Here is a 14,013-nt window from a genome sequence, read left to right on the forward strand (position 1 = left end):
ATCCTGATGCATTGTATTCATAAACCAATTGGTTATATAGCACCTCCTTTATACAGCCACTTAAAGATAATAAAAAATTAAAAATATTTCTAAGATGTATCAGCACTTCAACAATCACTGCAAATAATCACAAGAACAAATATGTGGAATCATGTAAATGTCCACAGATAGATAAATGAATAAATAATTTGTATATAAATGCAATGAAAAATTAAGTCCTTATTTATGTGGAACTAAAAATATCTCAGATCGATATTAAAAATCAAACTAAAAGCTATAATTAGGGTGATGGACAAATGATCAAAAGACAGAAAATTTCAGTTAAACAAGAAGAATCACACACACACACACACACACACACACACACACACACACACACTATAAGGGGGACTTATTGGAAAGAAGGGGAAAGGAAGGAGGGAGGAGGATAAAATTAAGAGTAAGAATGAGTAAATCTGATCAAAGTACATTAAAGACATATACAAAATTAATTTCCTTATGATGTTCAATCACTCTATTATAAAAATCATAAGCAAAAATAATCATAATCAAATTGATAAGCCAATTAACACAAACAAGAAAATCTATTCACGAATTTTACTCATGTAACTGTAACCCCTCTGTAAGCATGTTTACAATAAAATAAAATTTTAAAAAAGAATCTATAATACAGCATTGTAGCTAGAGTGAATTAAGGCACAGTACAGGAAGTGAAGCTGTGGCTCAAGTGGTAGAGCACCAGCTTTGAGTAAACAAGCCAAGGGCCTGGTTTCAAGCCTCAGTCCCAGCTCAAAACCAAAATAAAACAAAAATCACAATACAAAAAAATATACAATGACACAAGTTAAGCCACCCAATTTTCAAAACCCCCACCTGGGCCACTATCAACAGGAGGCTTCAAACACATTCATTCATGATGGTCAAACAGTATGGTGGCTTATAAATGACCACATAGCAATCAATACAGGTCAGTACCATCAGAAGAAAGACCTCAGCACCCCCAAATAAGAGTGGTATGAAGAGCTGTAAGCTGCAAGCTGGGAAAGGAAATCATCTTTTTCATAGTAAAGCTGTGAACATCTTGGGGGAAACCACAGTGACACAAAATACATCCAAGAGTGACCCGTAGGTGAAGAAAAAGTACATCAGGAAGCCTAAGGAAGTTGCTAGCAGTAACAGTAACAACAAATGTGTGGGTTATCCTTTATTGTCACAGTGTAGTTGAGATGAGTAAAATCATGAAAAAGAATGGTTTCTGTCTATCTAGATCCTGTGGGAAGATCAGGAGAATGTATTCTGTGACATTATTGCTTTGCCTTATTTACTTTTCTTTAACTTTTCAGAGATTAGCGCTCAGGAGAACAGAACCTAGCATGAATATTATGTGAAGAGGAACATTTTGGAGTATATTTTCATCATTATCCCCCAGTGTTGAATACACAGTAAACATTTAATAAGTATTTGTTAAGATCCTACCTATAGTCCAAGCTACTCAGGAGGCTGAGATCTGAAGATCCCAGTTTGAAGCCCAGGCCAGAGAGGAAAGTCCATGAGACTTCTATCTCCAGTTTACCACCAGAAAGCCAGAAATGGAGCTGTGGCTCAAGTGGTAAAAATGTGAGCCTTGAACAAACAAGCTCAGGGACAGCACCTGGACTCCTAGTTTAAGCCCCAGGGATGGTATCAAAATAAATAAGTAACAATAATATAATCACCATCATCTGTTGATTATCTATCAAATAGATGTCTAGACCTTTCCTGAACAATTTTATATCTCCTCTGAAAATTTTGTTCAAGGCTAAGAGATCAATGGCTGTATCTACACCTTACATGAGTGTTTATACAAAATAATAATGGTCAAACATACAATTAATATTTATACTCACAGTAAGTCTTTATATAAAATATGTCATGTCAACAATATTGAACAGGAAAGTGTTTTTGCTACCAACAAACTTACTTTTTACTGGTGAGAGGTAACTATAGACATAGGAATAGTCAGTGTCAGTCTGTTGGGCAGTTAGTATTTGTTGGAAATAATTTTGCACCATGATGTGTAAAGCACCAAAACTAACACCTGATCTGAAATATCCTGATAAATACATTTGCATTCCAGAATACATTACTACTCACATCATTTTATTTCACTTTTGGAGGCACAGGCTCTTCAGATGGCCCCAAACATACTAGATATCTATTTTCACAGGTACTGGAATTACAGGCATGTGCCAGCACACCTGGCAATAGTAACATTTTTCAGCACATACAGTGTCCTATACCATCAGAATTTCCAAAACTGAAAATACAGAGATTAAGCTAGACATGGAATACCTACAGAAAGTTGCCGTGCTGACAGAAAATGAACATTAAAATTCTTCAATCACCCTTGGGCTTCCCAAAATTTACCTAAGTATTACATGAGTTGACTTCTCATTAATTTTGCTCATATGGAGGTTTCAGATGTATTTTTTTTGTTTTTATTTTTTATTTTTTTTGTGAAAATACCATACAGGGGGGTTTCAATTACATGGGCAAGGTAATGAGTACATTTCTTATCAAGCATTGTTGCCTCCTCCTTTGTTTCCCTTTCCAATCCCTTCCCATTTCCCCTGCCCCCTCCCCCGTCCCCCACACCAAAGTTGTAAAGTTAGTTTTTCGACATAACATCTTGTACATCTCAATGTTGCCATGGGTCCACCTGTATCCCTATTGTACATCTCAATGTTGCAATGGGTCCACCTGTATCCCTATTTAAACTATTTGCTTTTTCCCTTCCCTTCCACAAATTATACCAACATCAAATACAGTGAACGCATTGGTTATACTGTGGGAGAGGGACATACAAAGCAATGAAGAAATCATCTTATAAATATGTTAGAAACAATAGCAAGAAAGAAAAAACATTTGAATCCTTATCTTGGGGTTCATTTTGCCAAACATCAACTTATCTGACTGTTTCTGCTTGTCTCAGACATATACTAGTTATTTTTTAAGTCTCATTTCAATATATAGTAAAAAGATAAACTTCAAGGGGATCATAGTTTTTTTCTTTATTTTTACAATGATAAATACCTATATCTTTTATTTTTCTTCAGTAATTTTTTATAAGATTGACCTCATTCTCAAAAGATAATTTCACTTTTGATAGCTTCATAAAAATAGAGTATTCTTAGACAATGCATGGAGTTTATGTAATCTTTTGTTAGAAATAATGGCCAATTTGTGGCATTTTACTGTAGAATGTAAATGTTCAGGAAGGGAGATGCATTCTTATGGCATTTGTAACTAGTTTTCTACCCCAGAGTTTTTTCATAGCATTTTTCATCTCTGAATTTCTCAAGGTGTATATTAAAGGATTTAGCATGGGAGTAATGATCGTAAAAACTACACTTATGGATTTATCAATGGGAAAGTTGGAAACTGGTCGAACATAGATGAAAATACAAGGAACAAAAAAGAGGACAACCACTGTGATATGGGAGCTGCAGGTGGACAGGGCTCTGCGCCTCCCCTCCTGACTGTGAGATTTTAGGGAGTTTAAGATGAATCCATAGGAGATGAGTAGAAGGACAAAAATGACCATGCAGATGGCTCCACCATTAGCAACCACAGTGAGGCCTATTAGATAGGTGTCAGTGCAGGCAAGTTCCAACAAAGGGTACATGTCACAGATGAAGTGGTCAATGATGTTGGGACCACAGAAAGGAAGATTGTACACGAAGACAAATTGAACCACAGAGTGAGCAAACCCTCCAACCCAGGCTATTACCACCAGGAGAATGCAGAACCGTCGATTCATGATGGTCAAATAGTGCAGTGGCTTACAGATGGCCACATAGCGATCATAGGCCATCATCACCAGAAGGAACACCTCAGCACCCCCAAATAAGTGCTCTATAAACAGTTGACCCATGCAAGCTGGGAAAGAAATGGTTTTTTTAGAGCATAGTAAGTCTGCAATCATCTTGGGTGAAGTAGCAGTGGAATACACAGCATCCATGAGTGACAGGTAAGCAAGGAAGAAGTACATCGGGGAGCCCAAGGAGGGGCTGGCAATAACGGTCACCACTATGAGCAGGTTGCCTACCATTGTCACAATGTAAATGAGTGAAAACAGGATGAATAAGGCTTTTTGCACATCGGGATCCTGAGTGAGGCCCAGGAGGACAAATTCTGTGACATTGTTCCTCTGTCCCATTTATTCTTCTATAAGGCGTGTAGGATGAAAGCTCAGAACCTGCCATAAAATTGTGGACAAGACCATGAATCCATTTTTCTCCTAGAGCATATTCTCATTTTTTTCTCCTACAGTGGTAAGATCACATTAAACATTAAATCGAGTTCTTCCAGAAAGCCCAATATTCTTTCCCTTGGGCAATTGTGTAACCCTTCAAATGATTGTGCTTGGGGCGAAGAGCTTAAAAAGTATTTCTGTGTCTTATAGTTTATACAAAAGAATAGTCAAACACACAAAAATCATATACTAATGACTCCTCATTTAAACTAACAGGTCATGGCAAAAAATTCAGCAATGGTGTCTAAAGAATTTTTTTTTTTTTTTACTGTCGACACATCTACCTTGTCTTGAGGATAGATTAACTCTCATATACAAGAACTCCATGTGTCTGTTTGAGTTGTTACTAGTCGTGAGGCCTAACTTTGATCTTAATATGTAACACATATATGATATATAATCCTTAACATAATTATATATTACATGTACTGTTATATTTATATATTGTGATGCATTATATTTTATATATTATATATTTATTATATATAATTATGCACATAATTATATATTACTATATAATATATAATATATTTGATCAATATATAATTAAAATACCTCACTGAATGAAATGTTTCCCTGAATCCAATTTCATTCCACTTTGCATTAGGGAGTCCTTCTTTACTGAGTCAAAAATTCTCAGTCTTTCTCAAGTGCTCATTAAATCTCAAGGCATTTAGGAGTTAGATCATATCAAATAACTAGACAAGTGTTGAGGATATTTCTGCCTACAGAAATTGCTTGCTATGATTATGACTGCCAGGTCATAATCCAGGATGAATTATTCTATCCATGACATCCAGGCTTATATCAAATTTGTAATACATTTACCTTCATTACCCAGAGCTTTCAGTAAATTCTTTTAATAAATCTGAACAAACTCAGGGCTTTGCCTAACTAATTAGTTCAAACATAGTATGCTTTCTTTCAGAATTCTTGGTGTAATCTGGAGAGTGTGAATGCATACAACAGAAACAGAAACAAGGTAGTAAACAGTATGCATGGTTGTATACATAGGATTCTAAGTCTTAGTTCTCATATAGGAAACTTTAGTGACTAGATTCCAAAAATTATCATTATCAGGAGAAAGTTCAAATTCATTGTGAGAAGAAAGAGGGTTGAGTTTGTTTCTAAAGGTAAATACAAACATGTGTCAGTTTGAACATTAGAAAAAATAGTGACTGAGACAATTGAAGAGTGCTTTCCAATCCAACTAGCTACAGGATTTTGCAGCCCAAATTTTACTGAGTAGATATTTCCAGGTTTATTTTCATTACTTGTAACACACTAATCAGGAGTACCTAGGGTATAGAGACTATTGTGACCCAAATAACAATGTTAAGTTTCACAGTCATAGTGTACTAAGATAGAGCAAAGAGACCCTGGAGGGAGGTATGGGGGGGGATTGGAACACAGTGCTAAAAAAATGAGGATTCTAGGACTGTATGGCTTGTGTTAAACTGCCAGGTTAAAACACTTGTTATGTACACAACCTTAAGCAACTCAATACAAATCTGTGTGCATCTGTTTTGTGTTTATACTGTAAGCCACACATCCTATCTATTCTTTCTATGATTTTTGTTTATATTACATTCAGATAGTGCCTAGTCCACTACTATATACCTGAAAAATATAGCTAAAAGATGTCTGCTATTACTACTCTTGGATGTTTTATTGTGAATATGAATCAGAATAATGCATCAGGAGGCTTGTCAATCAATAAGACCACAACGCTTTCAGGATATAACACCAATCACTCATGCCTACCTTTTGGGGCATAGTATGGAATGTACTCATTAGGAAATCTTATTGGGTTAAATGAACATAAGAGTAAAGCTTACCTGTGAGTGAATATATTTTGACTAGAATCCAGCAGAAAGGTTCCATGCACAGGATCTGGTGGCAGGTGAGGACAGGTGCAGAGAAAGTCTGTGATTTCCTTAGAAGCCATCTGTTAGAATTCTTCTGCATGTCTTACACCTGCTACAACTTCCATTTGATTCAGAAAGTCTGTTATCACTAAAATTGCAAAGTGATAGAGGCACACACCTATGGGAGAACATAAGGCTGCAGCATAGTCCATGTCAAATTTTCTTTGCGTTATATTTCACTTTCTGCCTTGTGTTTTCTCCATCATCAAGGTTAAACTAGATCAGGACAACCATCCTGTGGCCTCACCATTTACTTAATTGAGTAAAATCTGTATACAAATTGATAAATGATGTCAAGTATTCAGTTTAGTTTGCTAATACCTAATGGTTAAGCTAATGCTTAATAAAATTTAGCACAGGGATTTTTCAAACAATAGTATTCATCTTCCCAGTTCATCCCAGGAATCAAGGACTTCTGCAAATTTCTTTAAGCATCGATAAAAGTAAAAGTAAACACCTGGTGGTCTATTTATCAGCTGAGAGGTACTCCAGAGGTAGGATGAATTAGTTTCCAAGAAACATTGATTATACCAGGAAAGTAGTTCTTCAATTTATATGAGCAGGTATAGCCTAAAGCTTTTAAAATCATCCATAATTTATAAGGAAGAGACTGGAAGGTGTTAGAAATTATTAGAATATTTGGAACACATTCAAATAAAGTAATCTCTCATGAATAGATTTCTTCCCTTGTATAATCCCTGAAGGATAAAGATTTGGATCTTGTCAAGAGTAAAGAATGGACAAACTAGGAAAAACATCATGTGACCTGGAAGTTTTGAAATTTAAGTTTCTTGATTTAAACCATGAGTTTTATGTTATAAAAATTTATATAGAAATATTATTAAACTGGACTTGAGAGAAAGAACATTCCCAGAATATACTAGCTGATTAAAAAATGAAATACTCAAAGAGCCAATAACACAATCAATAAATGGTCAAATGGGCTAAATAGATATGTCTTGGAAGATGAAGTTCAAATGGCCAATACATTCATGAAGAGGTGCTCAATGTCTCTGGACATACAAGAAATGAAAATCAAAATGATAGTGCCCGTGGTTCAGTCCTATAATTCTAGCTACTGGAGAAGTTGAGATCTAAGGATCACAATTAAAAGAGAGTGTTCAGGGAAGTCTCAGATGCTCTTATCCCCAATTAAACAGCAAAAAGCCAAAATTGAGCTGTAGCTCAAGTAGTAGTCTGTCAGTCTTGAGCCAGAAAGCTAAAGGCCAATATCCAGGACCTGAGTTCAAGCCCCAGCATCAGCATACAGCAAACAAAACAAATATTGAAATTCCATCTAAACCCCAGATAGAATGGCCATCATGAAGAATATATATAACTTACACAATTTATGCAAATGCCAAAGGGATGGTAAAACACTGTTGAGGTGACTGTAAATTAGTATGTCTATGGAAATCAATATGGCGATTCCTCACAAGCTAAAATTGAACTATCCTAAAATCCAGAGATCCCACACATGGGGGCATCTATCTGAAAGTTTGTAAATAGGACACAACAAAGGCATCTACACAACCATGCTCAATGCAGAACTGTCCACAATAGCCAAGTCATAGAAATATCCCAGATGCTCTACAATGGGTGAATGGATTTTTTAATGTAGGTTTTTTATGCCTGTGTGTACAGACTTTTATTGAGTTAGCAAAATTTCATCTCAATAAATAATATAGTCATGATGTTTCATGTCTATAATTCAAGATACTAATAGTATAATTAGAAAGTTTGAGGAAAATATTGAATTTCTGAAACATAACCTACATTACAAAGAATTATAAGGGTAACCTTATAAGTGGTTGAGTGATTTCCTACAAGTGTGAGTTCCTGAAATCAATATCACAGTAGCAACAAAAATAATAACAAAATAAAATAGGATAATGGGAAAATACTGAAAAGTCAGAAATTAGAAAAGACCGAAAACAAATCAATGTCAGATAAAAACATCAGTAGCAAGAATGTCAAATTAAAATCACAAGGAAAAGTCATATACTGTTAAAATCAAAAAAAAAAACTCAAACATCTCATAAGATCAGGCATTGGCAAGCTGAGTGATCATATGAATGCTGGGATGATTGAAATGACAACATAGACTAACAAAAAGTGGAATATTAGTTTTATTTTCATCTTCTAGTACTTGTGCTCAACAAAGTAGTAGATAACCATGATGATTCTTGATCAGTATTACCAATTTCATCATTTTCTCCCAACTCTCCTAAACCCACTCCTTCCCTGGATTTTCTTAATTTTGTAGAATGTACATTGAATTCTATAACTGCATTTTCACCCCCCTTCCTCTCATCTTTTAACAATTCCCCACATACACCCTGCTCCTTCATCTCATCATCCCCCTTTCGAATACATTTCTTGATGTTTATTACATCATTTAGCCAGGCATCAATGGCTCATGCCTGTAATCCTAGTTACTCAGATCTGGTTACTGAGATCTGGGGATCGCAGTTCAAATTCAGTTCAAAGCCAGCCCAGGCAGGAAAGTCCATGAGACTCTTATCTCCAATTAACCACCAGAAAACCAGAAGTGGAGCTGTGGCTCAAGTGGTAGAGCATTTGACTTGAGCTGAAAAGATCAGGGACAATGCCCAAACCCCAGAGTTCAAGCAAGAAAAGAATTACATCATTTGAGTTCTCCCCTGAATCTGCCACAGCCTAGTTGGTTCACGTGTGTACACTTAGAAATCACCCCGAAGTATATATTTATATACTTACAAATGAGAGTTTTCACATGTGAAAGAAAGACATATATCTTTCTCTTGACTTACTTTGCTTAACACATATTTTTTCAGGTCTTTCCATTTCTATGTAAATGATGCAATATCATTCTTTCTAAAGGATAAGTAAAAGTCATTGTGTATGTACACCACATTTTCTTAATTCATGCATTTATTGAGGAACATCTGGGCTGATTTCATACGTTGGCCATGGTGAATAATGTTGCAATGAACGTGCTAGTACTGGTGGCTTTACTGTAGCCTGTTCATAATCTTTAGGATAAAGGCCAAAAGTAGAATAAAAATAAGTCTTAGTGTATTTCTATGTTTAGTTTTTTGAGGGAGCTCCATGTTGTCTTCCAGAGTAGTTGATCAAGTTTACATTCCCACCAACAATTAGTGTATTAGGGTTTCTTTTTTGCACCTCCTTATCACATATAAAATCACCATAGAAGGACTCTATTGTAATGGAAGCCTCAGTAATTATGAAATTCATTGGGATATTTCTGAAAAAATACTTACCGACAAATTATATGAAATCAAATAAATAGATACAGAAATATGCTTGGAACTTATTACTTAATAAAACCAGTCATACAATGAACACTGACAAGTATGTTGGGGATGATGAACCCTATTATTTATTGTTGTTTGGACAGTAAACAAGTTCAAAGACTATCAAGGCAATTTGGAGATTTCTCAAGAGAAAAACTAAACTTAGTACTATGATCCAGTGATTACCACTCTTAGGTATTTATCCAAAAGATATACTTGAAAGATATTCCAAAGGATATACAAGTATATCCGAAGGATATACTTGAAAGATATTCCATTTTGTACCATTGTAAATCTATTCAGTCACCTATAATGTAATGATAGTCCAAGATGGCTGCATTATATAAAATTTTAAAACATATTTCAGAACAAATTATTTAGATACATAACTAAAGAAATGCAAACAGAACATATGTAAAAAAACTTACATATTTCTGTCATTTATCATCATGAAAAGTAGTAAGAAATTCAAGTGCTTACCAAATAATGACAAAGATGTACGTGTAAATGGAGATAAGAATCAAAACAATATGCTTACAACTCAGATTAGTTTTCTGCAGCATAAGGGTTAACAGAATCAAAACTAGAGGGCTGGGAAGGTGGCTCAGTGGTAGAGTGCTTGCCTTGCATGCATGTGGCCCTGGGTTCGATTCCTTAGCACCACATAAGCAGAAAAAGCTGGAAGTGGTGCTGTGGCTCAAGTGGTAGAGTGCTAGCCTTGAGCTGATGAGCTATGGGACAGCGCCCAGGCCCAGAGTTCAGGCCCCATGCCTGGCAAAAAACAAAACCAAACAAAAAAAAGAATCAAAACTAGAAATAATTTTCATCATCAATTGCTCTACAAACTAAAAAAATTCTTCAGGGCTAATATCTCAATTTATTTGGTTTGATTTCATTTGAGTTGTGTGTGTATATGTGTGTGTGTGTGTGTGTGTGTGTGTGTGTGTGTGTGTGTGTGTATGAGAGAGAGAGTCACCCTATAGAACTCCAGCTAGTCTTGAATTTGCAATAAACCCACCACAGTTTCCAACTATATGGAATAAAACCTAACTCTACTAATTTCTCTAATGAATATCTGCCATGTGATTTCAGAATCTACAAATATATATGAATTGATATAACTAGGAAAGTGATCACAACACAATATGTACAATGCAACTACAAAATGTAGTCATGCAGACAGAATAATAAGTAATGGTAATTAAAATCTGAAATCACACATTTTTAATTTTTCTTTTAGAATAATTTCCTTACTCATATGACATTTCTAGTATATGATTACCACAAAAATTAAAGAAATATATTTTCCACTTGCCTTAATCATTTCTTTTTTCCATTCTTTCATTCCAAACATTTATCTAAATATTATCCAAAGTATTTTCTCATGAGAGTTTTGAAACACAGTTTATATTCTACTTTAATGGACAAATTCATCTAAACTTTCATGTTCATAAATGATTAAGCAAACAAAGCATCAGTTTGAGCTTAGTTGTATGTTCTGCATTTTACCTTTTATAATATAACTACCTATACATTTAATACAGTCCCTTAGTTTTCTATAAGATCCATCTTAATCTCAAAGAAAATTATTCTTTAATTTCTTTGTAAAAGTAAAATAAAAACCTTTTCTACACACTATACTGAGATAACTACCACAGCTCTTATAAGAACAAACTAGAGTTTCTGCTTCCAATTTAATAGCAATTGTATTCAATGTGGAGAATGCATCCTTACTCTGTCTTTAGCTGAATTTCTGCACCAGAGCTTTTTCATTGCATTTTTCATCTCTAAGTTTCTCAAGGTGTATATTAAAGGGTTCAACATGGGTGTGATGACCATGAAAATGACACTAATGGACTTGTCGATGGGAAAGTTGCACACAGGTCGAACATACATGAAAATACAGGGAACAAAAAGCAGAACCACCACAGTGATGTGGGAGCTGCAGGTGGACAGGGCTTTGCGCCTCCCCTCCTGACTGTGAGTCTTAAGATTGTTCAGGATGACGCCATAGGAGATGAGGAGAAGAATGAATACCACCATACAGATGGCTCCGCCATTAGCAACCACAGTGAGGCCTATGACATAGGTGTCGGTGCACGCGAGTTCCAACAGTGGGTACATGTCACAGATGAAGTGGTCAATGACATTGGGGCCACAAAATGGAAGACTGTACACAAAGGCCAGCTGAACCACAGAGTGTCCAAATCCTCCAACCCAGGCCACCACCAACAGGATAATACAAACACGCCGATTCATGATGGTCAAATAGTGCAGTGGCTTACAGATGGCCACATAACGGTCATAGGCCATTATCACCAGAAGGAACACCTCAGCTCCAGCAAAGAAATGCTCTGTGAAGAGCTGGCCCATGCAAGCTGGTAAGGAAATAGTCTTTATATCAGAGAGAAGGTCAATGATCAATTTGGGTGAAACAGCTGTGGAATAGCCAGCATCCATGAGAGAGAGGTAAGTCAGAAAGAAGTACAGAGGGGACCCTAAGGAGGGACTGGCAATAACAGTCACCACGATGAGCAGGTTGCCCACCATTGTCACCATGTAGATGAGTGAAAACAGGACAAATAAGGCTTTTTGCCCATCAGGATTCTGAGTGAGACCCATAAGAACAAATTCTGTGACATTGTTCCTCTCTGTCATTATGGACTCTTCTGTCAGGCTGGCTTCAGAGATGAGACATCAGGAGATCATTACCTGTCAGGACATTGTGAAGAGGACCATTAGTTCAATTCGCCATGCTGCGTGTCTTCACCTATATCTACTTCATTGGTGACCCCACATTACAAAAGTTATTGTTTGTCTAGCTCATGTTACAACTATCCCTTTGTCTTCACAACTCCACTCAAATTATTTCATTTGGCTTCCAAATGTTTAATATTTCTACCTCTAATGTTGAGTGCTACCTCATGTTGAAGATGTTGGTATAATTTGTGGAGGGGAAGGGCAAAAACAAATTGTTTAACTAGGGATACAGGTGGACCCATTGCAACAATGAGATGTACAAGTTGTTATGTCAAAAAACGAACTTTACAACTTTGGTGGGGGAGGGGGGAGGATCGGGTGGATGGAAGGGGGGCGCTATGGGAAGGGATGGGAAGGAGAAACAAAGAGGAGACAACAATGGTTGATAAAAAATGAACTTGCTATCTTGCCCATGTAATTGTAACTCCTCTGTATGGTATTTTCACAATAAAAAATAAAAATAAAAAATCCACCTTTCTTCAAATATCAAATATCTGAATAGATATCAAATATGTCAAATGTCAAATACATAAATAAACATTGCTACCTCTCTAAGTTTGTAGTATTCATGAGTAATGGTTTTCAATATGACCTGTGAAGCGTCAGAATATAACTGTATGATGTTTTATCCCACTGTATAAAATTACATCCACTGGACATGGTATTTGGTGTGTCATGTCTTAAGAGACATTCAATCTTTATGTGAACTGTTTATTAAACCTCATTCTATTGGCTTGTAATCTCAGCTACTTGGAAGGATCAGAGAGGAAAATTGAGGTTTCAAGTCCATCACTGGCAGAAAAGTTCAGGGGCCTCCATGGCAGCCCATAGCTGGCTAGGTGGGAAACACCTGTCATCCCACACTAGAAAGGAGCCTGAAACTGGCCTGCCAAGGCTTGAAAGGTCTGAGAGATGCCATCTCTATGGAGGGGAACCCAATACAGCCATGTATGCCTGAGAGTTAGGTGATGAAAGAAAGCCTAGAATATAGGTAGCTTGTGGCTCAGGTACATGCCAGAGCAGAAAGCAAGATCTATTCCAAAAATAACCAATAAAAAGTTGAGTTTCAAATTTGATTCACGAATGTTGTAGCAGCCTAGCAAGCATGAAGCCTGAAATCAAATTCCACTATTAGCCCAAATAAAAAATCTCAAGGTGGTAGTGTTTGAACTGTGTCAGCATGTAAGTGCATGGGTGTTTAGCACATTGATGCCTGGAACAGTTACTTCTTGGACCTGTGATATTTTTCAGGAACTGTCATTCTGTCCACTGCAAACTTGTTTGTACTCATTTTATGACACATTTTATAGTCACTATCCTGATTCTCTGTGCTTTTTAAATTAAACTGGATTCCTGACTTTTTTCAGTCATGGGTCTTGAACTCTGGGCCTGGGTGTTATCCCTCAGCTCTTCAGGTCTAGGCTAGCTCTCTACCACTTGAGCCACAGCACCACTTCCAGCTTTTTCTGCTTATGTGGTACTGAGGAATTAAACCCAGGACCTCATGCATGCAAGGCAAGCGCTCTACCACTGAGCCACCTTCCCAGCCTTTGGATTCCTGACTATTAACAACTATTGAAGTAGCATCTAGTTTGTAAGGAAATCATCTTTGTCAGATCTTTTGGGGAAAGTTAGTAATAAGAATGGAAAAAATTAAGCTGAAAGGAGAAATAGTGGATATTGGTTCATGGTTCATACGTTAGACTTCCTAAGTCCTACTGATCAGGAATAGAAC

The 14,013-nt window shown here is 36.4% G+C and overlaps 2 protein-coding genes across 2 annotated transcripts; both read right to left on the minus strand.

Moving 5' to 3' along the window:
• Positions 1-3,250: 3,250 nt before the first annotated feature.
• LOC138833711 (olfactory receptor 4A5-like) lies at positions 3,251-4,198 on the minus strand. Its single transcript, XM_070032003.1, has one exon. It carries the CDS (start codon positions 4,196-4,198, stop codon positions 3,251-3,253), a length of 948 nt encoding a protein of 315 aa, XP_069888104.1.
• A 7,030-nt stretch (positions 4,199-11,228) lies between these two features.
• On the minus strand, positions 11,229-12,176 carry LOC138833712 (olfactory receptor 4A16-like). Its single transcript, XM_070032004.1, has one exon. It carries the CDS (start codon positions 12,174-12,176, stop codon positions 11,229-11,231), a length of 948 nt encoding a protein of 315 aa, XP_069888105.1.
• Positions 12,177-14,013: the final 1,837 nt, after the last annotated feature.

The sequence above is a fragment of the Dipodomys merriami genome, unplaced genomic scaffold, assembly GCF_024711535.1.
Source record: "Dipodomys merriami isolate MVZ:Mamm:240054 unplaced genomic scaffold, mDipMer1.0.p SCAF_21, whole genome shotgun sequence".
NCBI lineage: Eukaryota > Metazoa > Chordata > Mammalia > Rodentia > Heteromyidae > Dipodomys > Dipodomys merriami.

Excerpts from the sequence above, each read along its gene's own strand:
- LOC138833711 (XM_070032003.1), bottom strand. The coding sequence starts at position 4,198 with ATGGGACAGAGGAACAATGTCACAGAATTTGTCCTCCTGGGCCTCACT.
- LOC138833712 (XM_070032004.1), bottom strand. The coding sequence starts at position 12,176 with ATGACAGAGAGGAACAATGTCACAGAATTTGTTCTTATGGGTCTCACT.